At 33.0% G+C, this 21,541-nt stretch overlaps 3 protein-coding genes and 1 pseudogene across 3 annotated transcripts; 2 read left to right on the top strand and 2 right to left on the bottom strand.

Annotated features, from left to right (window-relative positions):
- The first annotated feature begins 142 nt into the window (after positions 1-142).
- Positions 143-728, top strand: LOC139431955 (histone H2A). Its single transcript, XM_071200263.1, has one exon. It carries the CDS (start codon positions 204-206, stop codon positions 576-578), a length of 375 nt encoding a protein of 124 aa, XP_071056364.1. The 5' UTR covers positions 143-203; the 3' UTR covers positions 579-728.
- A 908-nt stretch (positions 729-1,636) lies between these two features.
- Positions 1,637-2,437, bottom strand: LOC111413897 (histone H4). Its single transcript, XM_023045034.2, has one exon. The coding sequence runs from the start codon at positions 2,385-2,387 to the stop codon at positions 2,076-2,078; it is 312 nt and encodes a 103-aa protein (XP_022900802.1). The 5' UTR covers positions 2,388-2,437; the 3' UTR covers positions 1,637-2,075.
- A 191-nt stretch (positions 2,438-2,628) lies between these two features.
- LOC139431925 (histone H3) lies at positions 2,629-3,221 on the top strand. The gene has a single exon (XM_071200200.1). It carries the CDS (start codon positions 2,662-2,664, stop codon positions 3,070-3,072), a length of 411 nt encoding a protein of 136 aa, XP_071056301.1. The 5' UTR covers positions 2,629-2,661; the 3' UTR covers positions 3,073-3,221.
- A 14,112-nt stretch (positions 3,222-17,333) lies between these two features.
- LOC139431730 (uncharacterized) lies at positions 17,334-18,881 on the bottom strand (annotated as a pseudogene).
- Positions 18,882-21,541: the final 2,660 nt, after the last annotated feature.

Here is a 21,541-nt window from a genome sequence, read left to right as displayed (position 1 = left end):
TAGCGTCGTATCAGTAGGCCACGCCTCCCGTTGCTACCGCTTGGTTGACGGCCGCTATTGGTCGGGGAGTCGGATCAGATGCGTATAAATATTTCAAGAACCTTAAATTTCGTCATGTATTGAAACGTTATCATAACAACGATATCGTTTACATTGAAGCATTTTTTTGAAGTTTTTCGGCACGCTACCAAGACAATTAAGCCATGTCGGGCCGAGGAAAAGGTGGAAAAGTTAAAGGGAAAGCAAAGTCCAGATCCAGTCGCGCAGGATTACAATTTCCTGTTGGTCGTATTCATCGATTGTTGAGGAAGGGCAATTACGCGGAACGTGTAGGAGCTGGAGCTCCCGTATATTTAGCGGCCGTAATGGAGTATTTGGCAGCCGAAGTTCTCGAGTTAGCCGGTAACGCTGCGAGAGACAACAAAAAGACCCGAATCATCCCTAGACATTTACAACTGGCTATACGTAACGACGAAGAATTGAATAAATTACTATCAGGAGTGACGATTGCTCAAGGAGGTGTACTTCCGAACATTCAAGCTGTTTTGTTACCTAAGAAGACCGAGAAAAAAGCTTAATTTAATTACAACTTGGCCACACCATCATATTAACAAAACGGCCCTTCTCAGGGCCACAAAAAATATAGTCGAATAACGAACTATCGATGTCTCTGCGGTTGTGTAAATGGATCAAGTTTTTGAATGTTATTTATGTATATTATTTTCTTTTTTATACATGATATATTCTTTCAAGTATATATCATGTATATATCATTGTATATGTATGTACATTTTAAACATGGCGTGTTTCCGCCAAGCAGTACCTAACGAAAGAAACAGGTGCTAATTCGATAATTAAAACAAAAGAAAAGAATTGATACAACAAAAAAAAGTGTTTATTTTACTTACAAGAATCAAATTTTTTTCAAGTATCGTCGTGTCGCTTAAAAATCAACGAAAAGTGATAAACTTACCGAAAGATGACTTTCGATTTTTAAAGTTTCGATGAGACGTAACAACGCTAACTATGTACATACATATGTATTTTCACAGCACCACAGTTAACACTAGTCCTATTAATTGTTTTTTCCACATCCACACACAACACCAATAAGTAAAAATGAAACTTGTTGATACTATAACGCATATTTTCGGGTGAAATACCCTTGTTCCTTTGGTTGTCGACGTGTAATAACTAAAACGTCTTTATTTACCATCTACCTGCTTACTCGTTTGGATCTGAATGTAAAGTTTTTTTTTCGACGGACCCTCGAACCCGACATTTTCAGGTAGATGGGGTAAACAACGACATTCTAGAAGTTGTGCGTCGAAAACCTAAGAAACAAGGGTATTTCACCCGAACATATGCGTTGTAACAAAAACAAATTATTAATTCTTTCATAAATTTTATCGGATTAATGTTATGTCGGTATATGGGCTATGAAAATAGAAAAGGATAGTACTGATATTACCGGTGGTGCTGCGAAAATGTACAATATGGTTGATGACGTCACATCGAAACTTTAAAGTGATTTTTCTATAAAATTTAAAGTGAATTTAAAAATTTAAAGTGAATTTAAAAATTTAAAGTGATTTTAATTTGTCTATAAAACTTATTATAAAACATACATATAAAATAAAAGTTCTTAAAAATTTGTTGATGTAAAAACACGAAACATGTAGAAGAATAGAGAATAATTCAAATCTACGCTTTGATAGTGAATATAACCATAACAGATACTAACAGACAGGCTGCACAATTGGAAATGAATTATGCGCAAGCGCTAATGGGTCTAATATACATACAGTGTGTTAATTAATTATCGTATTTGTATTGTAATATGCAAATCGCGTATTGCAATATCAATACTGTGATATTGGTTGCATTAGTTGCATCTTACAATGATGACGTGTACGATAATTAACACACTCTACATATGTACATAATTGTCAGGATTGTATGCGAAAATATTCCTTAACTTTCATAAATATAGTGGTTCTGAAAAGAACCGGGTGGTCGTGTTGTATATAAAACAGTCGTCGTCAAAATTAAAATAGGTACATAATTTAAATTTCTTAACCCCCAAAGCCGTAGAGAGTGCGACCTTGACGCTTAAGGGCGTAAACGACGTCCATAGCAGTGACGGTTTTCCTTTTTGCGTGTTCAGTGTATGTGACAGCGTCGCGAATAACGTTCTCCAGGAAAACCTTTAAAACTCCTCGAGTTTCTTCGTAAATTAATCCTGAAATACGCTTTACACCGCCGCGACGGGCAAGACGTCTGATGGCTGGTTTGGTGATGCCCTGGATGTTGTCACGGAGTACTTTGCGATGACGTTTGGCGCCTCCTTTCCCAAGACCTTTTCCTCCCTTTCCACGGCCAGTCATTTTTCTTAGATAATTTTGATTTTCTTGCTATGTATGTATAACGACGAACTAAGAGCAGAGACAGTGGACTACCGTTTTTGGGACTTTTGGCGCGCTTATATAGTGGCGCAATGGACACGCCTACCGATTTTACGGCTCGACCAATCCGATGCAAGTCACGTACACGGCTTTAAAGTAGCCTTCAACCGAGCGATTTCTCAGTTTACTTTGACACCTCGTACTGTTCGATTAATCCTCACTGTTTATCGTTGTATCTCGTTAATAATATCGTAAAATGGCTCGTACGAAACAAACTGCTCGAAAATCTACCGGAGGTAAAGCGCCACGTAAACAACTCGCGACTAAAGCGGCAAGGAAAAGCGCCCCCGCTACTGGTGGTGTCAAGAAACCGCATCGTTACAGACCTGGAACCGTAGCTCTTCGAGAAATTCGTCGTTACCAGAAAAGTACTGAACTTCTAATTAGAAAGTTGCCCTTCCAACGTTTGGTTAGAGAAATTGCCCAAGATTTCAAGACCGACTTGCGATTCCAAAGCAGCGCCGTTATGGCTTTGCAAGAGGCGAGCGAAGCTTACTTGGTCGGACTTTTCGAAGATACGAACTTGTGTGCAATTCATGCAAAACGAGTAACTATCATGCCGAAAGACATTCAGCTTGCTAGGCGCATTCGCGGCGAAAGAGCCTAATTTGCATGAACAATCAACCAAACCTCCCCAACAAGATCGGTTCTTTTCAGAACCAATCACTTGTTTTATGAAAAAGAATTTTCGTTTTGCTCCTCTTAAATCTGTGAATTTTATGAAAGCAAATTCTGTATGGACTTCGGATAATGTAAATTTGTAAAATTTTCGATGTGATTCAATCTTGAAAAATTAATTTCTTTTTTAATTTATATGAAATAAATTCAATTATATCATTTAAAATTGTAGTAAATTAAAAAAAAATGTAATATGATATAATGTTTAGATAATTGAAACTTAATTTTCTTCCATATGCATTCAAATATTGATGATCACGTCGAAGGTTGTAATAAGGTTGTAACGATTCTATACATTACATCAATAAAGTCTCCGTATAAATTAAATTTTAAAACTTGTACAAAAATATTAAAGAAGATACACCAAGGTAATGAAAAACTTGTTGGAATCGATAAAGAAATGTAAGGAATTCGAACTGTAACATTTATTTCCAAATTGAACATTTTTGGGATTTATAATAATAAACTGTTTATTGAGCCAGAAATAATGAGAACAAAAACAAGATACAAAATTATTTGACGAGAAACAAACAAAAAAAATAAATAAATATAATAAACAAGGCAAAATAAAATAATCCTTACAACTAAAATAAATAAAAAAGTATTCAAATTACAATAGCTCAAATAGTACAAGAACAGAAAAGGTAGCAACACTACCACTGATTTTAACTTGTACCAAGACAAAAAAAAATCAAACAAACCATCAAAAACAACAAAAAAAAAATTCTCATCAGCGCAAATTATAGAGATATGTATTGTTACAAAAAAAAAACTTTTTTGAGGTTATTTTTTATTATAGCACATGATCAACTTTCCAAAAATCAAGTCGTATATTTGTACTTTGACGACTAAAAAAGCTGATAAAAGCGTTTGAAGTTAAGAAACCTTTTAAAATAAGTCTGTAATGCGATGTTGATTATCTCGCAAATAAAAGTTATTCGGAAACAGTTTTTGTTCATATAAATGTTCTGCGCGAAATTTTCTTTTGCCATCTACTTTTTAATCACTCTGTATATAGTATAAGTATCTGGATTTTGTAGACAGACGTGGAGCATATTAAATTATCTTGTATTGGACTCCGTTATCGTAAAGTCTCAGTGGTCTCAGTCCGCGGTTAACATTCATGTCATAAACAACAGTTTTCCTTTTATTTTTCAATCTCTTCAAAATAAAATCGAAGCGGGGTCTAAGAATTAAAGCAGTAAACAATTACAAAAATACATTTCCAAGTGAAGTTTGATGATATTTGTTGATATCATCTGTTGATATCTGGCTGAAGTTAAGACTATTTCTACTCTAAACATGATATTGTTCGTTCTTTTGATATTGTTCTTCTGTGGGATTTACATTTGGTGCAAGAAGCGAAAACCGTATCAATTAATTCTTCATAACGTACACGAATCACAAATTATGAATAATATTTCTGATAAAGCTAAAGTACAAACAATTCTTCGAGAATTAACTAATCTTAACTTAAATAATATAGAGGTAAAGAGAATTGGAACATCGTCTGAAAATGTTCGACCAATTGTTGTTGCGTTCGATTCTATGCATTATGTTCGAGAGATTTTAAATAATCGTCAGTTTCTTAGATATACAATGTATAATAAGATTAATGTGTGCCCATATAAAAAGAATAACATTCTTTCATTAAAACTTGGTTTTTATTGTTTTCTTTTATGCGATAGAAAAAATTTATCGAATTTTGTTGTACTTTTACTGGTTTATTTATATTTTTGTTGTCTAACTAGTTTCGGCAAAAGCCATCATCAGAGACAACTACAAGAATTTACAATTTTTAATCAATATAGTAAATAATATAGTAAACCAAATTTCATTTGTCTAGAACTATTATTTAAAAAGTTACAGATTTCGAAAAGTGTTCCTCTAATTTTTTTGAGCAGGGTATATATATATACCGTATTTTCTCGAATCTAATCCGCACCCTTTTTACAAATTTTGTATGCTCTAAAATCAAATGCGGATTACAATCGGATGTGGATTACATTGGAAAACCAACTTTTTTTACCATCATTGCATTTTTAAAATCGAGGTGCGGATTAGATTCGAGTGCGGATAAGATTCGAGAAAATACGGTATACGTAATAAATATATGTATAGTATATATAAATATATCTCTATGTGGGTGGGACACATCTAGACAAATTTGAAACAGCAAAGTTTGAGTAATTTTAGATTGTTCTATGTGTTTTAATTCTTATTGTGTAATTTAAAATCACTGACGCAAGAATTACTGACTAAAACTTCCAAAAACTTTAATTTTCAAAGAGTAAAGTGTTCTTTATAGAGTTCTTCTAGTGAAAATAATAGCTGCTCCAGATTGCTTTAAGTATAATAAGTATATATTTGTAATATGGAATTGAAAATAGAAAAACTATGGTCACAGCAACCAGCTAGATATTTTGGCAGCCAAACCTATTTTTAGTTATAACTTCGTAATGATGTATCCCATAATTTTGATTTTCTAGAACAATAACTAGAACAACCCAGAATAACTAAGAAAATCTGATATTTCCAATAATGGGGGGCTAGTCAAAAAACCCGTTTTTTTTTCTCGGTTTTTCTCGCCGAGTTTTTATTTTCTCTACTTGCCGCTTTGGAACAATGTAGAACAACTCTAGAACAATCTAGAACACCAATGAAAAATTTAAAAATCAAAAAATGGCGGGCTAACTTCCCGCACTCGTCTTTTATTTGGTTTGACCAACACCCACATAACAGTACGGACCGAATATTCAGAAAAAACGTTTAATTAACACCTTTTGCTTAATGTTATTTAATTTTTCATATTCTATTTTCTATATTCTATAACACTGTTATAGTACACATTTATGTTACTATGTTTCGTTTTTTATTTTGGATTAATATTGTTTTTTAAACATCCATACAATTAATATATGCATAATACCCGAAAACAACTTAATAAACTGCATTAAAAAAAGAAATTTTAATAATTAGCGTCATCTATGAGGCGGATGACAAAGCTTTGTTTTACTGATTTATACAGATTTCTTTACGAATTCCCAATATTTTGACGAAATCGCACATTTTCTATTTTACCCAAATTTTGAAGTAATAACAATTCAATTTTACGTCTAGTTACACGTAATTTCTTCCTACATTCTAGGAGTATCCTTGAAGCGTTGGCGTCTCAATTTAGTGTTTAATTTCCCGTAAAAGTCGCTTTACATCAAGTGCTATTTATGACAAAGTTTAAGATTTTTTTATGTTACAAATACAGCAATTTTATAACGCGGAATACTTCAATGTGTAGAAAAATGTGTGTACTTCAATTCTATATATTCACTTTTCCATAATAATATGCTATGAAGTTGTAACTTGGGTAAAAACTAACCTCTACGGGCACATATAAAAATGACCATTTAAACGCCCCCTTAACTATATCATACTTAAAATAAAATTATCTGTTTAATTAAATGCTGCTTTTAACAAATAGAGTACTAATAAAATAAATTGTATCTAAAAATTATAATAATTTAAACCGTGCCATCTATTACTGGAAAACCAAACTATGTTTGCCACTAGATGTCGTTTCAGTAACGCATGAGCTTTTTCGTTGAGCTCTGCCATTGTCGCCATTCTGCTTTCCATTCCATTCCATTCAATTCTATTCCAAGGTGAGTTGGCCTCGAAGAATGTTCTTTTGTGGTGTTAATAGTTTTTTCAAAAACAACGTTGTAGAAATGTCTGAATATTGCATCAGTTGTCATCGAATAAATACAAAAAAGAGGGTAAGAATTTTTATAAAGACAAATTTATAATGAATAGCAACTTGTATTATTATATAATGTAAGTAAAAATAAATCATTTTCTCAAATTTAATGATAGAATTAACAACTTGTTAGTATTATCGTATTTTCGAGTGATATACCTGCTCGTGAGGATTAGGTATGGAGAAGGGTGTGGGTCAAATATTGGTATAGTCTTGTTGAAAATAAACGTTACATTCGGATCCACCTAATATACTGATTTATTTCCGAATTTTGTGTAGAAATTAGATTTTGAATTAGATTAATTTACGTTTAAATTAGTCAGACATGGAGAACATGGTACGACATGGAGAAGGGTGTGGGTCAAATATTGGTATGGTCTTGTTGAAAAAATAGCGTTACATTCGGATCTACCTAAATTACTGATTTATTTCCGAACTTTGTGTAGAAATTTGATTTTGAATTAGATTAATTTACGTTTAAATTAGTGAGAATTTCCCAAATGTCGGATTAGATATGGAGAAGAGTGTGGGTCAAATATTGGTATGGTCTTGTTGAAAAAAAAGCGTTACATTCGGATCTACTTAAATTATTGATTTATTTCCGAATTTTGTGTAGAAATTAGATTTTGAGTTAGGTTAATTAACATTTAAACAACTGCGAAATCCCGAAATGTCGGGTCGGGTTCGGAGTAGGGGGAGGATAAACACACGAGCAGGCAGATGGTTAATAAACGCGTTTTAGCACGTTTTAGTTGTTATACGTCGAGAACCAAAGGTGTTTCATCCGAAAATATGCGTTATAAGACTAAAAAGTTGTTAATTCTTTCATTAAATTTGAGAAAATGATTTATTTTTACTTACATTATTCGTGTTGTGCACGTGGATGTGGAACAAATTATTTATTGGCCCAATTTTAACCATTGTGTTGTGAAAAATACGTCGTAAGCATGGTTCGTGACGTCACAATTTGTGACGTCACGTCGAAATTTCAAACTCATTTTTCGGTAAGTTCTTCACTTTTCCGCACTTTCTTTTTATTTTTAACGTGTTTTTTAGTCATTTTTACGTCGGTAAAAAGAAAATCATCGATTTTTAAGCGACATGTCTATTCTTCAATTTTTCAAAATCGACAAATTTTTTTAATCCACGGGAAACTATTTAAATAAGTCGTTACAATAAGAAAGGGGCGGTAAAGTGTAAAATTTAACGAAAATGCATTTAAAAATTTCGATGTGACGTCACCAAAAATGCCAATAAGCATTTTCTTAGTATTTCTGTGAAGGCTCATCTTTTTAATAGCTTTTTTCCACAGCCAATCTGACTAAATTAAAAATATCTTACTTCTTAGACTTTACATTTGCCACTATACATGTCAAAAGTTAAGGCCCCTCATTTTAAATATCAATATCTTCGCAACCGGTCTATAAAAAAATTGTGGTGAAGTTTGCAAAGAACTTCAACTTTGCTACTAAACTGTAATTTACATGTTGAGCAGGTTTTTCAACAACAAACAAATTTTTTTTTAACGACTCGTGTTCCCAATGGTTCTTTACTTTGTCCAAGTAATATCCCACAATATATGTCCATGTTATATGCATAACCATCGGTCTACGCAGCATCCATATTTTGAAACCAAACTGAATCGGTTTGTTTTTTATGAAAATCTTCGCAGAATGATGTTTTTGATAAGGAACCATTGTTTCATTGATGCTCAAGTGTTTGTAAAAGTTCCAAGTTCATGTTTTTCGTTGTTGCCCAATAATCATTTTCTTTGGGAAAATTGTGATAGCCACTGATCAACAGCAATCCAAGAAACGGAGAAATCTTTTGTCAAAGATCTCGAAATTGTGTTTTTATGTCTTGTTGCGTAAAGATATGCTCTTCTGTCTTTCATATTCTGATTTTCCAGCGGTCTCAATTCCTACCTTTTCCGGTTCAACTGCATTTGTAGGGATAGCTACAATTTCATTTTTTGTCCACTGTAATTGTATTTTGTATACGATTCTCTTTCAGCGGATTCTTCCTCACTGATATCACTTTCATGTAATTCTACTTCATCAGCATCTTGAAATTTTCATCGTCAATTTCTTTCTCGTCGCTTTGAATTCCTTGATCACCTGAATCTGGTGGAAATAGCACAACATCCCGCAAATTCTTTGATTTAGACGCTTCCACTATATTCAAAGCGTCATTCAAAAAACGAAACGATGTAAAAACACTTTTACATAAAAGTGGGTAAGATCATTATCACAGATTCAGAGAACAATAAAAATCATACTCATAAAGGTTCCTAGTATCCATAATGCACAATAAAAAAAAAGTAATGCCAATGGCTTATACTTTTAGTAATAGGTAAATCATGCAAATTCGACTAAAATAAAGGGAACAAAAATCTCAAAAACAATTAACTTTACAATGTTATAAATAGACCTAATAAAATTGTTGTGAATATAAATTTCTATACAGGGTGATTCAAAAAACCGCTGACAGACTTCTAGGGCAGGTAATACATCAAAAATTGTATATTGAAAAGTTTGAATATACATGGGGTCGCAAATGCCTCCTTTACGAGATATAGCGGGTCAAAGTTTCTTTAAAATTAAACATTATCTGCAATAAAAAGCCCTTTTTTAAAAATATTTTCAACTCCACTGCTAATTTTGCCAAACGGGCAGTATTTTCGTGTAAAGTGATCAATTATCTATCAATTGGTCTCTTACAAATCTTTGATTACAGCAACAGTTTTTGATTGAATTAACAAACATTTATTTACCGGATGTGTGTGTTCGGCTACATGCGGCGGAATGTCTGACAGTTATGTGCGATATTTGCGACTTTTGTTACATTATTTTTTATACTTTGTCGTAGAACTCGCAAGTTATTATACACTGCCTCCTTAATAAAAGGTTTGTTCCAACCAGCGGTTTAACTCGTCGTGGACTCGTCAAATGCAATCGCACAGTTAAATAATGCTATGAAATCCGCTGAAATGTGATGACATTACTTGACATGTGCGATTGCATTTGACGACTAACGGACGAGTTCGACGGCTTGTTGGAACAAACCTAATGTCTCCAAGTAAGTTATTTTCAGACAGATCTTAATAAAGTGGTATATGTTTTATTATATCTCCTTATACGTTTATAGTTTATATAAGCTTTCTTTTTAGAGTTTACTTTTGTTATTTTTCATGTATGCTACTTTGGGATTAATCCTGTTTGCATCCTATCTAAATAAATAAATTCAATTCCAGCGGCAGTGATTTCTCCAACAAGATGACGCGCCACCACACTATATTTCTCAATCGATGGATTCATCTTTTGTAGGAGAAGAGAGCCAATTGAGTGGCCTATATTATTACCAGATTTGACTCCGCCGAACTTCTTCCTTTAGGCATATCTGAAGAGTAAACTTTACACCATTGGGCCAAATTTGGATGAACAAAAAATCAGAATACCAGAAGTTCAGCAAATAATTTTTGATATCTTCATCAATTGTTTAGGAGCTGCCCAAGGTAAACTTAATATTTAACTTAATTTTATTATAAATTAAAAATATTATTAATTTTTTATTTATTCATTTAAATCATTAATTTTATTTGATATTTATTATTAAACTGTATAAGCTCTATTTGAAAAAATATCTAAACAAAATTTAAATCTTTACACATGTTTCAGGAATTTTTCAATAAACCGTTTATAATAATTTTATAATAATAATCATAAACGCCTTTATTAAACACTGTCATAATACAAAAATGAAGCAAAATGAATATTTTTTTAACTTTTTGATTTTCGGCATTAAACTGTGTGACTTCTTTACAATTCGCTTGGCTTCATAATCACAGACAAAATTACATGATCTGTAATGCTACTTTATTTATCAGTTCCCATGATGTCAAAGGTACATCACGCATCCTCAGCTTGAATTGTAGTTGTACAGTTTATAAACAATAATAATATATTGCAATGTGTTCATAAATTGTGTTCCCTTTTAAAATTATCATTCTGATAGATAGAAAATAGGTACATTGAGGACATTTACTTCTAATTACAATCAAACATTTATATGTACAAGATGTAAGATAAATTTTTGTTTAACTAATTTTTTTTTTTGCACATTTTAGATGATGCCAACCCTCTAAAAGTACAGATAGTACCGATTTGTCTCAGTTGTGCACCAGTTAACCATGCACTGAAATCACAAACCACCTTCAAGAAAGTTATTTTGATTAACAATACAATGACACCAACTATGTGTTGTGAATGTGAAGTCACTCAGAAGAGTCAGAAGCGTCATACAAAAATGGTGTGTGTAATAACCGTCCAACTTACTAAATAAAATAACTTATTAAACAGTGTTTGTGTCTAATTGAATGAAGTAATTCAATATCTAACAATTTGGCGATGAGAAGGGAAGACCTACGTGCTTGTCTAATAAAAAAAGAAGAAAGAAAAATGCCAATGATTGGGCAAATTGAGAGATTTAATCCAAAAGAAGGTGATATGGTAACTTATATAGAGCGTTTAGAACAACTATTCGTATGTAATGATGTAAAAGCAGAAAAAAAAGTAACCATTGTTATTAACATTGGTTGGTGGTGAAACGTACATTGTGTTAAAAGATTTGTTGTCACCCAATTCACCTACATCTAAGACGTATGTTGAATTAAAAAATGCTTTATTAAATCATTTTACACCAAAAAAACTCGTGATATCGGAACGTTATAAGTTTTATATTGCAACTTAAGAACAGAATGAAGATATAAAAGCTTATGTGGCCAGATTAAAGAATCTAGCAAAGTATTGTGAATTTGGAGCATTTCTGGAAGATTGCTTGAGGGATAGAATAGTGGTTGGAATGAGACTCGACAATGTAAAGCAAAAATTATTATTGGAGGAGGAGTTAACATTTCAAAAAGCTTTTGACATGGCTCTAAGCTCAGAGTTGGCTGATGGACAATTGAAAGTCATGGGTACAGAAAGTTATGCAGCAAATAAGATAAGTATGTTTGACAAGAAAAGTACAAAGAACTTTAAAACTCCGCCAACATACAATTCGAAAGTTTCGTCAAAAGAAAATAGTTCATTTTCAAAAACAAAGAAAAAGTGTAACAGGCGTCTACGAGTACACATAAACAATTTGTGTCCAGCTATGAACTGGAAATGTTATGCATGTCATCAAATGGGTCATATTGCCAAGTCTTCATTATGCAGGAACCGTGTTTATTCATTAAATACAGAAGAGGGTCAGTCCGAGGAAGAGGATCGAGTTTGAGAAGATGATGTTGAGAACGATTCGTTGGAATTGGGACTAGTTGAGGTAGAAGAGGAAGTTGAATTCATACCAAAGTGGTGAAAAAACGAAGAATAATAAAGGTTGAATTAAGTTTAAATGAAAACAATGTTGTAATGGAAGTTGATTCCGGCGCGTGTAAGTCTGTTATACATGTAACGCATTACAAAAAATATTTTGGTAAAGTAGTGTTAAAACCAGTAAACATAAAATTAAAAGTAATAACAGGAGAAAATGTCTCTATTATAGGCGAATTAATAGTTGCCGTAAAATATAGAAATAAATGTTTTGGTTTACCTTTAATAGTAATAGAGTGTAAAAATACTTTTGTACCGCTGTTGGGTCGTAATTGGCTAAATGTGTTAAATCCGAAATGGCAAAATGTCCTTGATTCAAAAGTTAGGGTATCAAATAACAACTTAACTTTGAGTTGTTTGGTTTCAAATACCCTTAAGTCCAAATTTTTCGATTTTGAGAAAACGGCAAAAAAGTATTTTGGGATGATTTTGGCGTTATTAATTTAAACGTAATTTATTTGTTATTAGAAGACTTACTGAAGTTTCAAAAATTCTATAACCACGTCTTTTGAAATAGATATAGAAATCACAAAGTGGATTTAAAAATGGTGTTTGGTTGCGTTTGCTACCAAACTGTGGATTAAGGTTCATTTGAATCTGAACAAAATGGATTAGGCATGAATTGAAAGTGAATCAAATCTCTTTGTAGCTAATAATAAGAAACTTTATTTTTTGAAAGATATGTTATTTAAAAACTGTACTTAAAAAACTGTTAAACTCTAACATCAGGTATATTTTCGGTTGAATCACATAAACTAGGCTCTTCGTCCCCACTGTCTTCTCGGGAATCGCCAGGAATATTAGTGTTCTGAAATTTTCCCAACACATCTCTATAATAAGCCAAATTTTCTACCGCTCTCCAGTTCTTTCCATAATGTTTGCTTAACAAGTTATTTACATCTCTCATTTTCAGATCTTTTGGTTTCACTCCGGTAGGACTTTCTTTTGGCTGGATATTCATGGCGGTTTGGTTTTTCCTAAAAACTCCTTTGAATGTTCCGGTGTCTGAACGGTAAGATAACTTACCTCGAATGGTGATGGCGTTTTTGTTGCCACGTCGTATAATATATCTCTTACATTGGTTAAATTTAAAATGCCATTGAGACACTGGCTTAAGGATTTTTTGACCAGCACCTTTCCAATCACTATCGGGAACATCTTTTCCAAGTTTAAAAACAGTAGCATGTTCTTGAAAATTTTATGTATTCTTCTGGCATTACAATTTCTTCTTTCTTATTTCTTTTTCGATAGTAGCAAAAACTCTGTCAGGTGGAATGTAGGAGTGTCCAACCACTGGGAATACCAGCTCGATTGTTCTAATAGAACTGCTTATACTGCTTAGCCATTCGAACAACATACATATCATAATGGTATTTTTATTTTGGCCGCCGCATCCATCGGCGACCAATCGAAGTGTATCTATTCCCTCTAAGTTACTATTGTTTAAAGTGTAAAAGACGCAGCTTGCGATTTCGTTGGCGCCCTTGGCATGTTCATCTTCAGTCCACGTGAAAATTTTAACATTATCTTTTGTTAACGGAGCATGTGAGAGCCCCACTATAGTAGTGAAGTTGTAAATGTACAGTTGTCTACTATAATAGGTACTTTGATCTGGTATTTTGGGCAATACCAAGTTTTTCTGACAATCAAAAGAAATTGTCAGAAGGCCGTCCCGTTTCTCTTTTAGCTGTTCAAAAAATGCTTTGGCCCTGAGCTTATGTATTCGGTATTCTGTAGTTAGCACTGTTTTAATAGATGCAACCTTTTCATTTTTAATTTTTTCCCGGAGTTCAAGACACTTAGAGCAAACATCGGTGCTAGGAGATCCAAAGCCGATGTTGAAGGAAGTATTAAAAATAAATCGAAAGTAGCTCTCTTTAATATTTTCAGCGTCAGTGTTTTCCCTTTGAAACAACTTCCACATCTTTCTGATATTTAGATCACTGGATAAATCCGGCAAGCAATTTTCGCTCTGCAGTAATGAGACTCTAACGGCTTAAACTTCTTAATGAATTCAATAACTTTTTGTCTTATGTGCAAAAATTTATTTTTCTTCTTATCACCACCTCGTCTTTCAGTTGCCATTTGTGCTGTTTGAAAGTGCCGATTTAATACTCCTTTTACCCTCTCTCCACCTATACACAAAATTTTGGTAAAGGTTCTCTTACACACAGGAACCCTCTTATTCTCTTTTGTTTGAACCCAGTATGTGGTTGAATACTTTCGGGATGGACCACCTTTGGTGTTTCTTACACGTTTTGGCTTTTTTATGTTGGTAAATTTTATAATGAAATTATCCTGATGAATTTTATTACATTTAGAATAAAACGCCTTATGGAACATTAAAACATAATCATTTTTTAAAGTACTGCATCTGTAAGACTTTGTACAGTGATTGCACTTTGGGTACTCTGGCAAATTAATAGGTGAGTACCTTGAAATTAAAAAAAATAAGCAATAGAAAGTTTTAATAATACACATAAAACTGAAAATACCTCTTCACTTTGTTAATATTGAGTTGCCAACATTCTGGATTCCGCGATCGCTTTCTTGCGTGACTAGAATCCGTTTCTTTTATATCCAAACAAGACATTTTTTGATCTTTACCTATTTTTCTACAATATATTGCGAGAAACTCAATAATACTAACGGTAGTGACGGTGTAATTAAAAGTAAACTATGTACACGCCATAATGTGATGACATAGAAAATTTTCGACACAAACGCCGAGTATTTTATAGAAAACAACTTTTTCTAACAGATGGCGTATATATCTCATTTTTGCCCAAAAATGGATTTAGGGGATATTGAAACCAGACAACTCATTTAACATATAGTGTTGAGGATACCGAAAATGAAAAATGTCAAAAATTAGTTAGTGACTTAAAATCTAAGTTTTATAAAGTATTTGATTCAGATAGTAATTCATACATTAACAAATTTAAAGCTGAATTGAAATTAAAAGAGAATGTCAAACCCATTTTTCACCGTGCTTATGAAATGCCATACGCGCTAAAACCAAAAGTAGAAGTAGAAATAGCGAAAATGGTTGAAACAGGAATTTTATCTAAAGTTAAATACAGTGAATGGGCAAGTCCTATAGTAGTAATTCCAAAAAAACAAAGTAATGAAATCAGAATTTGTGTAGATTTTAAAAAAACGTTGAATCGCATCCTTGATTGTGATCACTGCGTTTTACCATTACCAGACGACATATTTGCATGCCTGGAGGGTAGTAAAATATTTACGGTTATCGATTTGAAAGGATCTTACCAACAATTGCGTATTAATGATAGTTCCAAGGAATTGTTAACAATCAATACTCATTTGGGATTGTTTAGATACAACAGATTGACATATGGTATTAGCTCTGCACCAGGGATATTTCAAGCCGTAATGGATACTATTTTGTCTGGAATACCTAAAACAAAATGTTATTTAGACGACATTTTAATTCATGGATCGACTATTGAAGAGTGTTATAAGAACGTGCATGAAGTAATGAACAGATTGAACACACCCCACAAAAGATAAAATAGCTTGTCTAGTAAATGCACCTTCACCAACTAACCTTACTCAATTAAAATCTTACTTGGGTTTAATGAATTATTACGGAAAGTTCATACCAATGTTGTCAACTAAACTTAAACCATTATACAATTTATGTCCATCGGAAACGAAATTTATATGGTTAAAAGAGCATGAAGAAACATTTCAAGCCAGTAAGATGTTATTGACGTCCAGTAGTGTTTTAACCCATTACAATCCGAAATTACCAATTTACATTACATGTGATGCCAGTGGTTATGGAGTAGGAGCAGTGCTCAGTCATAAAATTAATGGACAGGATAAACCCATTATGTTTGCTTCAAGTACATTGAATGCAGCTGAAAAATCTTATTCTAATCTAGAAAGAGAAGCATTAGCATTAATTTTTGGTTTAAAAAAATTTCACAAATATATTTATGGCAGAAAATTTGTATTGGTTACAGACCATCAACCGTTACAATTCTTGTTCGGAAGAAAGAAAGGTATTCCGATAACTGCAGCAGCACGTATCACACGATGGGCCATTATTTTATCAGCGTATGACTATGAAATAGAATACAAGAAAGGAGCACTAGTGGCAAACGCAGATGGCTTATCACGATTACCAGTACAAACTGAAACTGACATACCGAATTACATACATTCCTTTTGTTTGGTGAATGAATTACCGATTCATGTGGGAAATGTTGCACAAGCAACAGAGAAAGACGTAACTTTAATCAGGGTTAAAGATTATACAAGATCAGGATGGCCAAATTCAGTGAAGGATGAAAATTTGAAACCTTATTTTCTAAAACGAAATGAATTAACAATAGAAAACAACTGTTTGTTGTTGGGAAATAGAGTTGTAATTCCACCATTTTTACAAGATGTGATTTTGAATCTTTTCCATGAACAACATATTGGGACTATGTTGTTAAGGTCGTACTGTTGGTGGCCAGGAATTAATGAGGCAGTGGAACGTTTCATTGGATTGTGCGATGTATGTCAGCAAACTCAAAATTTTTCAAATGGAAGTGTCTTATTGCCATGGTCTAGCTCACCAAGAAATTTTTACAGAGTAGATATAGATTTCTTTCACAAAGATGGGTACACTTTTCTATTGTTGGTGGACAATAAATCTAAGTGGATAGAAGTGAAAATGATGAATAAGGGGACAACTGCAAAGGAAACCATTAGAAAACTTAAGGAAATATTTTCAATTTTTGGTTTACCTGTTGAAATTCTTTCGGACAATGGTCCACCTTTTAACTCAACAGAATTGGTTGCTTTTTGTCAATCAAATGGAGTGAGGCCGGTAAAGTCACCACCTTACCATCCACAAAGTAATGGATTGGCCGAGAGAGGTGTCCAAACGGTAAAAAAAGGATTGGAAAAATCACTTTTTATGAACAGAGGAAAAGAACTATCAAAAGATATCATAAATACTTTTTGTAATGCGTTACATGTATAACAGACTTACACGCTCCGGAATCAACTTCCATTATTGAATTACTATTCAATAAGACACAAACACTGTTTAATGAGTTATTTTATTTAGTAAGTTGGACGGTTATTAAGGTAGCCACAGACGTCGTTCTTTTTTGACAGTTTTAACCGCACGGGTAAAACTGTACGCGTAAACACGAACAACGACCATATCCACACACTAGGCGTTGTTTCGTTCAGTTTTTCTGAAATCGTAGCGTTATCATCATCTAATCTGCTGTGATGGTTCCTACGACAATGTTAGCAGTTGCAGCCGTTTGATTATTGGGTGTTCGCGATTTTTCATTTGGTTGCGTATTATTGAGAGGTGTGCATGAAGTTTGAGTGGGCATTGATTGCTGAGTGTTGAATAGAGGCTGTTTAATGAGGATTGAGTGTTAAATGAGGGTAAGTGTGCAATAATTGCTGAGTGTTGAATAGAGGCTGATTGTTAAATGAGGGTTGAGTGTGTGATAATTGCTGAGTGTTAAATGGGAGTTGAGTGTTTAATAAGGTTTGGTTGTTGAATGAAGGATGGGTTTGTGATTGCCGAGTGTTGAATGGAGGCTGAACGTTGTTTGTATAAAGTTCATGTTGCGTTTGTACAAAACAATTGCGATTTAAATTTCCCAACTGTGCCTCGTAGAATATATCGTTTATTAATTTTTCTGCGTGTATAGCTTGTTGGGGATCGAGGTCTCTTAATTTCGATGCCCATGCTTTTCCAATATATATATTATATATATATTTTTTCCAATCACGTCTAACACTTCGTCGCATTTATTGTTGTATCTTTTCGATGCTTTAGATAGCCGTACAGATGTTTGTGATGTAGATGAACTAGGTGTGGGCGGTGAACAGATACCGGGAGATTCTAGCACCTCAGGAGTTAATTCATTGTCAGAAACCTAGAATATTAAAATAAATAAATAACTAATAATTTGTAAATAAAACCAGGGCAACGTAATTAATTCAAATTTTGACAAAATAATTATAAATGTCAATATATTTCAGTAAATTATTTTTCTATTTATATTCATTTCGGTCGTGCAAAAAATGTTGTCACCATCACGAACGGTGAGCAATTAACCGGTTTCCGACAATATTGTACCTTCGCTCCGTTACGTAACGCGTCGCTCAGTCTCCAAACATTGTCGTCGACCGGTAAATTGTACTTACCGTTCTGGATACTTAATATACTATTTTACTTACTTGATTGCTATTTGTCTCTTCATCAATATTAGATACTGTTTCTCTCGGTGTTTCCTGGTCTGTAAGGAATAATAAATATTCGTAGTACCAGAAATGGGGCTTGTACACCTCATCAGTCCCCGAACCAGATTTCTTAGATTGTATTACTTTTTTTAACTCCTTTCGGAAGCAACCACGTAGAGAGTCTATTTTCTTTTTAACAGATTCTTTCGTTGCGGAATTATCTACTTCTTGTAATTTTATTATCATGTCTTCGTAAGCTTTATTTTTTTTATCTCTATCAGAATATTCAGTAGATTTAATTTTCCAAAGGCACGGATGGCTTCTATACAATTCTATGAACTCAATTATAAATTGTTTGTTGTAACTCCTTAGGTCTGTCATTGTGAAAACAACAACAAAATAACTTGCGGTTAATCGAGGACAGAGTCGACACTGACAAAACCGGTCCTTCTTAACTGCGTCGTCACAGACACGAACCGACTTGAACGAACACGTTTGAAAACGGACGGTTAAAATCAAGCTGCAGCAGATATTTTTGAACGCCGGCAAGGAGGACGGTTTTTGGCCACACACCGACAGTTTTACCCGTGCGGTTAAAACTGCCAAAAAAGAACAACGTCTGTGGCTACCTTTACACACACCATTTTGTATGACGCTTCTGAGTGACTTGCTATCGATCTCGCGCCACCTATTGTCTAACTGTTTTATTAATGTACATTTGGTAGTCTAGTCACATTCACAACATTTCTCCCCCTGTTTAAAAACAAGTTTAGAAGTCTAATTTTTTAGGCGGTTTAACAATTCTTCCCGACTTAGTAACTACATTATTTGTCTTAGGAGATTTATTAATAAAAACAGACGGTTAGGTTGTAAGTGTCGGTTCTTCTATAACAGGTCTCTCGATATCAGCTATAGGTGACTTTGGTGTTTCATTACATATCGGAGTGTTGACAATAATATTTTCATTTGCATTACCTAGTTCTTTAAAACATGATTCATTAGATGTTGTTACATCCTTCTCTTTATTAATCTCATTCTTATTACTAGTCTCAATATTAATACTACCATAAGGGTTAGATCTAATGTCATTAACATGAACAAATTTTACGTCATTATCACATTGTATTAAATAAGTTGAGTGACTTATTACCTTTACAATCTTACCCTTTCGCCATAACTTGCGTTGTTTATATAGTAATTCAATATCTAACACTATGGTTTTGCTGTAGTCTAACTTTTGAAGACAATTCCTCAGTTTAACAGGTAATAGTTTAATTTTAACAAGATAAAGTAATAATCTTTTATGAGTTAATGTTAGTGAGGCGGCGATGTGGATTTTCGGTATGCTGGAGTTGGGGGTAGAATAATTTATATTGTTGTATATATTTTGCATGTCTTTTAGGTTGTAACCATAACTAAATCCCGTTTTGAGTGTTTAGCATAAATCAAGGCGATGTCTATCATTGTTATATCGAAATCAAGTATTAAGGTGTAAAATTTTATGATAGTTGAAATTTGGATTCAATAAAAAATAGAAATGAACAAATAATTTAACTTCGAGTTTTAAGTCAAAAACAAAAATATGAAATATATTTGTAATAATTATTATTATAAAATAAATAGAAACTGCTTATCAGGATCACACAATTAATTTCATCATGACTCTCATTAGAAATTACAGCTAATCTATTTTTTTTTTCCAAGTTGCTTGAAACTGCTCTTCTCTAGTTATTTCTCCACCATTACAAAAGTTATCAATGATGTATAATTTGGAGGAAAAAACACCAGTTTTAAGTGAGGATCATTAAAGTCTCTATTGTGGCTACCTGCATTATAAAATTTTGCGACATCCAGTCATTTTTATTTGCTCTCCAGAAGACTTATCTATGTTTTTTATTGCTCTCAGATTCAAGGTACCATTTATTATCATTGGTTTTACTACAAAGTTTCATTTTCTGCTCAACTAGTAATTTCTTCTGTATGATGCAAATGGGTTAATTAGAGCACTACTAGATAATTGTAAAGTTGAATCTGTCAGTCTTCTTATTTTTTTCTTATGCAACTGGTTTAAGTAAATGATTAAGAAATGAGATTCAACGGTGATGTAGATTTTTTTTATAACATTAGTATATTACAAGGTGTTACTTATTCAATTAAACTATGTGTGTTATAAATTTGTGAGATATTATGATATTATTAATGAGATATTAGAGCTTACCTCTTAATAAGTACAGCTTTTTAGTAGAGATGAATTTTGGGATCTTCTTTTTTTTGCAAGGATTTTAACTATGATATTTTTTTTAAATGTTATTCATGGCAAATAAGCTTGATTTCCATAATAAAGATGGTGGGAATACAAGAAAAAATTCAATTTTAACATACTACACTTTTAGTTTGATTTCTTCAATTAATTAATGTTTTTCTTTTTGTTTCAGCTTGTGTGTGAATTGCATGGATTTCAGATGGTCAGTCATTGTGCAACTAAACTGGGGTCATTACATTAATAGTAAATATTTGTCACATGTGGGATATTATCAGACCAACATAAATGTGTGTATTATTTCCCCAATATGCTGTTAATATATCTCAATGATTTCATATTTGTGATGTGTAGTTTAGGAACCAGTCTTTTATGGCTGTGCTATGGATAGGTACACAAGCGTTCTACCAAGAATAATTGCCAGAGTGTTTGAATAATTCTTTGTGGAACGCATGTGTACGTGCAACTTATACATTTTGGAATCTGCTTTTTTGATCATTTGTTTTATTAAAACTCCCAAAATGTAATTCATCCTTATAACTCTGCTTATTTTTCTGTGTACTGGATATCATGCAACTCTCCGCATAATTATTATAAGTCGTTCAAACTTCTGTATAAGCATCATTTTTAAAATTATAACCAAGAACCCAAATATTAATAATCTAATTTTCACGCAATGTTTTGAATTTTCAAGAATATCATGATGCTATATCATGCTTAAGTCATGATACTCAATGTCCATAATAATTGTTTGGAAAAGGACTCATCTTGGCCAAAGAGG

This window comes from Onthophagus taurus, chromosome 11 (assembly GCF_036711975.1).
Source record: "Onthophagus taurus isolate NC chromosome 11, IU_Otau_3.0, whole genome shotgun sequence".
NCBI classification, from domain to species: Eukaryota; Metazoa; Arthropoda; class Insecta; order Coleoptera; family Scarabaeidae; genus Onthophagus; species Onthophagus taurus.
The sequence above is the reverse complement of the archived record's forward strand: the minus strand, read 5'-3'. Positions and strand labels throughout refer to the sequence as shown.

What these genes read in the sequence shown, in the direction of transcription:
- LOC139431955 (XM_071200263.1), top strand. Translation starts at nt 204, where the DNA reads ATGTCGGGCCGAGGAAAAGGTGGAAAAGTTAAAGGGAAAGCAAAGTCC.
- LOC111413897 (XM_023045034.2), bottom strand. Translation starts at nt 2,387, where the DNA reads ATGACTGGCCGTGGAAAGGGAGGAAAAGGTCTTGGGAAAGGAGGCGCC.
- LOC139431925 (XM_071200200.1), top strand. Translation starts at nt 2,662, where the DNA reads ATGGCTCGTACGAAACAAACTGCTCGAAAATCTACCGGAGGTAAAGCG.